At 38.7% G+C, this 8,972-nt stretch overlaps 1 protein-coding gene across 1 annotated transcript; it reads left to right on the top strand.

Moving 5' to 3' along the window:
* The first annotated feature begins 707 nt into the window (after positions 1-707).
* On the top strand, positions 708-1,226 carry LOC142436135 (translationally-controlled tumor protein-like). Its single transcript, XM_075540011.1, has one exon. The coding sequence runs from the start codon at positions 708-710 to the stop codon at positions 1,224-1,226; it is 519 nt and encodes a 172-aa protein (XP_075396126.1).
* Positions 1,227-8,972: the final 7,746 nt, after the last annotated feature.

The raw sequence follows: 8,972 nt of genomic DNA, 5'->3' as shown, positions 1-8,972 counted from the left end.
TCGACCAGACTCTAAAACTGACATCATTACGTAATTACTACACTACAAAGAATTATGACCCCAGAAAGTTGATACAGATAATGAACCTCTGCATATAATTAAGATATTTAAACACAATGAGGGCCCCGAATAGGTACTGAGCTTTAAAAGAGATAGAGAGTGAGCAGTACATACCAATCTGTTTGCCCTGTTTATATTGAATACAGCAAGTAAATCCATATCTTCAAAATTCAATATAGATTACACCCAGTTCACCCCAAAAGTAGACTTGTATGCTTTCTGTTACACATGCTCATTATGAAAGAAATAAATACAACACTTGTAAGGCTTTCACAAACAGAAAGTCATTCTCTTCCCATAGGGGTGGGTAGAAAGTTACATTTTATGTGACTGGACCAATACATAGCATAATGAGAATTTTAGAACATATTGGGATTGTCAATGATTACATCTTGCTTGCATGCACAATAAGTGCCCATGGAAGCAGAAGTCAAGAGATCAAGTGAACCATGACAGTAGATAAATCTGCTTCAAAAGACATCTTGAAAGTGTTGAAAAGCACCCCGCCCCTTCTGCCAGATGCCCCTCCCCTTGCGCCGGCCGCCCCACCCCCAGCGCCAACTGTAACTTTCGCTCCCTTCAGCGCTGTCCTCTTGGAGCTCCGAGCTGCCCGAAGCCAGCGCAGCCACCGCCCTCTCGCCACCGTCATGATCATCTACCGGGACCTCATCAGCCGAGATGAGCTGTTCTCTGACGTGTACAAGATCTGGGAGATCACGGGCGGGCTGTGTCTGGAAGTGGAGGGTACCATGGTCCGCAGGGCCCAAGGCCACATCTATGACGCGCTCATCGGCGGCAACGCGTCCGCCGAAGGCCCCGAGGGCGACGGGCCCGAGCACAAGGTGGTCACCGACGTGGACATCGTCATGAACCATCACTTGCAGGAGACCAGCTTCACCAAGGAGGCCTACAAGAGGTACATCAAGGACTACATGAAATCCCTCAAAGGCAAGCTGGAGGAGCGGAAGCCGGAACGCATGAAGCCCTTTATGACCGGGGCTGCCGAGCAGATCAAGCACATCCTCGCCAATTTCAAGAAGTACCAGTTCTTTCAGGGCGAGAACACGATTCCCGACGGCATGGTGGCCCTGCTGGACTACCGCGAGGGCGGCGGGACCCCGTACATGATCTTCTTCAAGGACAGCTTAGAGATGGAGAAGTGCTGACAGTGGGCAACGCACGACCGACCGCCCGACCGCCCCTCCTCCTAGCTGTCTGCGGTCCGCCCACACGACACCAGGACCGAGACAAACGGAACTGATGCCATCATGAGCTCTGCGTCGACTTGTGACCTTGACTTGGAGCGGTGACCTTGATTTTTTGGAGCAGAGGCTTTTTTTTAAAGAAAAAAACACACAAAATGTCGTGTAGGTTGTCTAAAAATAAAATGCATTTAAACAAAACTAAAATAAAGAGTTGGAAATGCAACAAAAAAAAAGTGTTGAAAAGCAAAGATGTTACCTTGAGGATTTTAAAGTATGCCTGCAGAAGCCTTGGAATTTTCTGATTCTTTCTTTTTCCTCAAACCATTTTGAGAACTAATCCAGATATCACATCATTCAATAGTTGTATCTTGTCATGCAAATGACTATCAGTTTCAAACATTTTCTTTTGGCTTATATTTCTTTTTTGTTTGTTTGTTTTTGCTTAAATTTCTTGATAGCAACTCCTCATTATCTCCCACCAGGAACCCTTAATGTAGCTATAGTTTCTATAGAGTCACCCACACTGGGTTCTACATACCAAATATGTATAGAAAGATCCATAACAGACTCAGAAGGCTGCCAACAATAACAACAACAGTAAAGAAATAAACTCAATTTGGAAACCAAAACCAGAAAGTATTAAAAAACAAGATTAAGGTGAAAGTGTATCAATAGGGAGATCAAATAACAAGTTTTTAACTTTCAAGTCAGATTTTTTATTTCAATCTGCTATAATCATCTCTCTAATACTCTGTCTGATAACCAGGTTATTCCCATCCCTTATTTATGGTCAGAGAGAAATCACCAGAAGCTTATTCCTTGTGTAGAACCCGCAAATGTATTTGGCCTTCAAATGTCATCCACAGCCTTCTCAAAATCAGAGTTAAAAAATTAAACTCTGATACAATTCTCTCCTTAGATTTGAATGTGACTATTGGCAATCCTTTGATCAGCATGTTGGTGTTCTTCTCCATGTGGACTTAGTTGACGTTACACTGAGATGACTGCTTGTTTAAAAACAAAGCTTAAGACCCCAGACACCATTCTTTCTGAGAGCAAGATACCATCTCATTTCTTCACCACACTTTGCTGTAGCACCCACACCTGTGGTTCCTTCAAAAGGGCACATACTGATCAGGGCAATGTCATAAGAACTAATTGTTCTTAGATTGAGCTAGGGTTAAGTGTGACCCCCACATCCACCCCTAACTCTGTGTTTTCTATTCACCTCTTCTCACCTTCCAGATTTTTTTTTACTTTAATGCAGATAACTTTATCAATCATCCCCTTGGAGCATATGATTCTTCTGCTTGTAGTGTCATTGATTTAGGGCATGTAATATATTTAAAACACAATTGAGAAAAGGAAATTAAAGAAGTGTGCAAACAGTATTTTCAATTTCCTGTGACCAAGGAATGTGAAAGTTATACATTCTTCAGTGCATAGAAAGGAAGACTGAAGAAGAATCAAAGTGTTAGAATATAGTAATGGCAGAAAACATTGACAGCACCATGGACTGCCGAAAGTGAAGACAAATCATTCTCAAGGACCAACACCTTGAGTTTCCGGGTAAGGCCATTTGTTATGAGAACTTAGTGCTTATTCTGCTCCCTCATTCCTTGTGTACTTTGAGAAAGTGCATACAAGCTTACTAACACATGTCCTAGCTAACAGATAAAATAAAAGACCGTGCAGGGCATCCATCAGGGTGACATCCAACCAGAGGTGTTAGTCCTTTACTGGATAAAGGGTTGGTATTCCAACCTACATTTGTGACATGGTTTATCACATAAGCTCACCCTGGTGAACTTATACAAATGGAAGACAATATCCATAATATATAAGAAAAATTAACACCCTTCTATTGGCTCTATATTCACTCACATCTCCCATGTACGACTGAGAAGATCTCTTCTCTAGGACTTCCAATGCGCTAAATCTCAATGGTAGCAGTCTCATCTTCTTTGCTAGAGTAATTTGGGATCACAGACCAACAAATAAGCCTTCACACAACAAGGGCTTCAAATTTACAAGGTAGCATGATTGCCAATCTACTGAGTATCACGGCCTGACCAAGCTGACACAGAGAAGACGCACCTCAGGGAAATGAGATTTGCATCAGGGAAAGCATGCCAGAGACCAACTGCAAAGGCAGTGAAGGCAAAAAGATAGAGGGTGAACAAGACCTCAGAATTATGACACCCTGATTATGGTGAGTAAGGCATGGTGAATGTGCTCTGGAATGTCATTCAAACAATGCAAAGCAGACCTGTGTTCAAGCGCTGTCTTTCTGTTTGGAGCCCAGAGTATAACTGTTGATACGACCCCACACAGACCCCTCTCATGGAGTTCATTCAGCACCCTAGGTAGCTGCCCCTTTCATGGTTTCTCAGGCTGTAAACATATCATTGTCCTTCCCAGTGAAGTAACTGGTAGGAGTAGCACACAGACCATGTCCTTAGCTATCAAACGTTTCTGTCAAAGCACCACTAGGGCTAAATTCCCTACTCCACTGGGGTTACCAAAGAAGCATCATGATATAGCTGCCCAAGCACTGAGATGCACTGTGCAACCAGTGACACAACAATAAGGCATCACTGGTGGGAAAGATATGCAAAGCTAAGCTTCAAACATGGTGATATGGGAAATATAAAGAGGGTAACCAGTACATCCTCTCTGGATACCCATTTCTACTGAGTAGAGAAAATCTTCACAGATTCTGAATAGACATAGGAATACACTCATGCCAACTGTAGGACAACAACCAGAGATATAAATACCAGATGTGGTGCATATACATACATATATACATATATATATATATATATACATATATATATATATATATATTATAAAGCTACTTAAGTATGGAAGTTTATTATTGTTGTGGCATATTACTTCAAATATAGGTAGTATGCAGGGTTGAGGGCTGTGTTGAGGTCATGTGGTGCTGGATCTTTGAGTTAGAGGAGAATAACAGATAACTAAATATTGTTGAGCGGAGATGAAGAAATCTTAATAGATGAGTAGGTACAGAGAATAGGATATATTAGCACAAGGGTAGGGTTTAAGCGATGTTATAATCATAAGTGGTCTTCTGACTAAGTATAATGTTTTTTTTATAAATTAGAAAAGGGAATTTCAAGAGGTATTCTAGTACTTGATTGTTTATGTGAAAGGGTGTCACTGAGAAAATGAGGGGTGTGTCTTGAGGTAGTGGTGAAGGTGGTATAGATAGAGTATATCTAGTAAGTAATCTAAAAGATTAACATATCAATTCCCTATATAGTACATGAAGAGCGCAACAGATCAATGTTACTGTGTTTATAAGAAAGTGACCCCCTTTTTTTTGGGGGGGCGACACTCTGTTTAGCAGCTTTAAGCGTCAGTGTCACATGGGACATAGTGGAGAGGCATTGGGTTTCTGTGTCACACCAAATAGCCATCATCAATGCAGGGGTCCCAGAAAGGAAATGGAGGTCCAGTAGGAATGGAGGCTTGAGGTTTTAGTGGTGGGGAAGGGGCGCTTCTAATCAGGGGGAGGTCATTAAGAGGTAAATGGCAGCACTGGTTAGTTGCCAAGTTGAAGGACTTGCTGTTATATGAAGTTCTGGGTTATCTGGGCGGGGTGGGAGATTAAAGTTTTTTAAAAAGAGAATAAAAATAATATACATTATAGTTATATTCTGACTGAGATTGGTTGAGTTTGCTAAAAGAGTCTTTCAGGCAGCCATGTTTTCCCCTGAAATTCAATCATTTGAAAAGAGTTCTGAGTGGAGAATTTCCTCATCAAAAATATGTATTTAAACGTATGTCTTTTATCTCAGATAAATAAACTTCTTAACCTGATATTTTTGAACTAAGAGAAATGAGCAAATGTCAATAAATTACACACATACACAAAAACCTATACCTGGCATTCACCAGAACATAAAATGACTAAATGAAAAATATACAAATATCAGGAAACTCCCTGAATAAAAAAGATCTGTGATTTGTCCTTCAGGAGACTGGACCTTAATATTTTGAAAGTTTAGGTTGGAGAAACCCCAGGTGATAAAATGGCACCCTCCTCATTAAAAAATAAACTCAATTAACCATGAACTAAGTGGAAGTGAAGATACAAAAATGTTGGGCCGAGATCAGACCTAATAAATTGAAAACAAAATGAAGTCAGGATCTTGAAGGAGGAGTCAAGATTCCTGAGTATGCCCAGTTGGATAAGAAATCTTTCATTCCATTGGGGCTCCACTCAAGTTCCCCCTCAATGCAAGAGTATTTTGTTCTATTAAACTGGCATTTCATGATGCTCACCTTCCTGGCATAATCGCCAAAGACAAAGTTGGTGCATAAGTAAATGTGGTGAAGAAAGCTGAGGGTGCCTGATTATCAAAAGATATAGGGTCTGGGGTCTTAAAGGCTTGAAGGTAAAAAAGTGGCCATCTAGCTCAGAAGCAACAAAGCCTACATGGAAGGAGCACACCAGCCTGTGTGGTCCTGAGGTGTCAAAGGGATCAGGTATCAGGTATCCTCAGAACAAACAATCATATCATTGTGAATAAGGGGCTGTGCTGTGCGTAGTGGCGACCCAAAGTCCATCTGCAGGCAATTGGAGATTCCCTTACAGAAGGGCCGCAGGAATGAGATGAGCCAGTTAGGTTTCAATGTAGCAAAAATGAAACATACAACTTCCTTCTAGTTCCTAAATGCTTTCTACCCCGCAACTATCCTGATCCCAATTCTACCTTACAAATCTGGCTAGACAAAAGGATGTACACTGGTACAGTTCGGTACTGGAAACACAGGGAATCCAGGGTGGATGATACCTTCAGGACCAGTGCTACGAGCGGCAATACTGGGAGGGTGGAGGGAGGAAGGGGTGGAAAGGGAGAACCGATTGCAAGGATCTATATATAACCTCCTCCATGGGGGACAGACAACAGAAAAGTGGGTGAAAGGAGACGTTGGACAGTGTAAGATATGACAAAATAATTTTTAAATTATCGAGGGTTCAAGAGGGTGGGGGGAGTGGAGGTGGGGGAGATGAACTGATGCCAGTGGCTTAAGTGGAGAAAAAATGTTTTGAGAATGATGAGGGCAATGCATGTACAGATGTGCTTTACGCGATTGATATATGTATGGGTTGTGATAAGAGTTGTATGATAAAATGATTAAAAACAAAACAAAAGAAATCTTTCATTCCAATTATCCAGTATTAGTCACTGTGATTACTGTTTGGGCATAAAAAGACTTAAACTGGTGCAAAGAAGATAAAAATTACTTTAGACATGGTAGTCAAGTGAAATATACAAGGCTGATTACTGTGACCCACTGGCTCAGAAGCACATGTCCAAGTCTGTTTTTTACCAGTAACAGTGCATTGGACATGCTATCAATCAGTAACCATGTTTTCTAAGATTAGCAGCCACATCATTTACATGGATCATGAAAAGTCATATTTTCTTCTTGGGAAAACAAAAGAAAACTTTTGTGTCCTAGATTGAGACCAGGCTGTCTGTGGGGTCTTTGACACCTTAAAGCATGTTGGACTTTGTTCTAGTTGATTGCTATAGACAAATTCATCACCTCAACATATATGGTGTTTTTGTACAGTGATTCACCTCCAGAATGCCCTTTCCTGGTACCACTAACAAAAATAGTACTTTGAGTTCATCCAGAAAGTAGCCTGTGTGATTCCAGCAGAAACTACATTGAAACACTACTAATTGGATCACAGAATTTCACAGTTACTTAAAAACGAGTTGATATTAACTTGTTATAAATACACATACCATATGACAGCTAGATCCCCACAAGTATTTATTCATATAAAAGTATATATGTTCAGAAAATAGTGGTACAGGATTATTAATATATTCTTTAATAAAATTTTAGAAAATAGTGTATAAAACATTACCAAATTCCTATATATTGGTGAGGTCATAAAAATATTTGTATATAAGTAAAATTAATAATCCATAAAATTTATGTTGCATCTATAGAAGTCAGCAGATGAGAAAATTGAGCGCACACACTACTAAAGAGTTATAAAGCTTTGTCATAATTCCTAATGCTTCTCTGCAATATGGGTTTTTCATATGTACAGTGAAGTTTTTGGATTCACTAAATCTGTTACTACATTCCTTACATTCCTAAATCTGTTACTATGTTCCTTACATTCATAAGTCTTCCCTTTACTTTGAGTTGTTATATGGTTAATGAGGTGTGAGTATTGAATAAATTAGTTCCTACATTCATTACTGTAATAATGTCTTCTCTCCACTATGAATTCTCATATGTTGATTGAGTTCTGAGGAATTATTAAAGGCATTTCCACATTCCTTACACTCATAAAACCTCTGCCCACTGTGAATACTCATATGTATTTTGAGGTTTGTGGATTGAGTAAATGTTCTCTTGTATTCCTTACACTCATAAGGCCTCTCCCCACTGTGAATTCTCATATGTTGTGTAAAGCTAGCAGATCTAGTAAAAGTTTTTTCTCAGTCTTTACGTTTATAAGGCCTACTTCCAGTGTAAACTCGCATATGTCTAGTATGAACTGAGGCTCTAAGAAAAGCTTTGCCACATTCCTCTGCTGTGAGTTTTCAAATGTTGAATGACACATGTGTCTTGAGTAAAAGCCTTCCCACAGTGCTTGCATTCATGAGATTGAGCTCCATTGAAAATTTCAATATCATCCGTGAGTGTTGACGGATCTCCATGGAGTTTTCTACATTATTTATTGTCACCTTTGCTTTCTTTTAGAAATTCTATTGTAATGTTCATATTGTTTTTTCCATTTTTGTTAAACTTGTCAGCATTGAACTGAGTATGAAATTGCTTGTTATGCTGTAGTGAAGGTAAATGCTTGAATGATTTTCCATCCCAAAGATGTTCCATGGGATATAAGTGTTCTGGTCTTTTTAATTCAGGAAGAATTCCAATTTGACTGGAGAGCTCATGAATAGTATTTACTTCATATATTCTAGAGGATATCAAGGGCAAATACTTTCTACTACAACAAGCAGGTAAAAAGAAGGTTTTTTACCATTTTATTATGCCCATAGATAGTAAACATACACAATTTATCTCAATTATCTAACAAATCATAAATTTAAATATCAGATACAATCATAATGGTTGGTGAGTTAATAAAATATGGAGAAATTATATAAGTTGGCATATGAGAAATATATTTAAATATTTAAAAGTAATTCACAGGGATTAAAACTATATATCTGCAATCAATATTTTAAGTGTACTATTAAAATAAATGTTGACACTTTATATTGAGTGCCATTTCTTTAGTCATAATTTTGGTAATTGAATTAATATATGTATAGGTTATACATTTGTATATGCAACCATATTTGTAATGCATATGCTTTTATATTATATTCTAATAGATATATGGATAGAGATATAAGCTGTAATTTAGTCATTCTACTCATTGTGACGCTATAAGGTAGATAGGAATATTAATTTTTATCAGAACAATAATATCGTATTTCTCATAATGTATGGCCGATGTGTTAGAACCACTCTCCTTTCAGTTAGCAATGAAATGCTTAATATCATGCACCACAAGCCTTATGTTTCTGTGACTGCATATGCATATATACAAACATACATTTATTTTCATCTACAATAACATGAGATGGAATTAAATGTTTTCTGGAATAATTTCTATTTTTCATGGATTTT

Source organism: Tenrec ecaudatus, unplaced genomic scaffold (assembly GCF_050624435.1).
Source record: "Tenrec ecaudatus isolate mTenEca1 unplaced genomic scaffold, mTenEca1.hap1 Scaffold_167, whole genome shotgun sequence".
Lineage (NCBI taxonomy): Eukaryota > Metazoa > Chordata > Mammalia > Afrosoricida > Tenrecidae > Tenrec > Tenrec ecaudatus.
The sequence above is the reverse complement of the archived record's forward strand: the minus strand, read 5'-3'. Positions and strand labels throughout refer to the sequence as shown.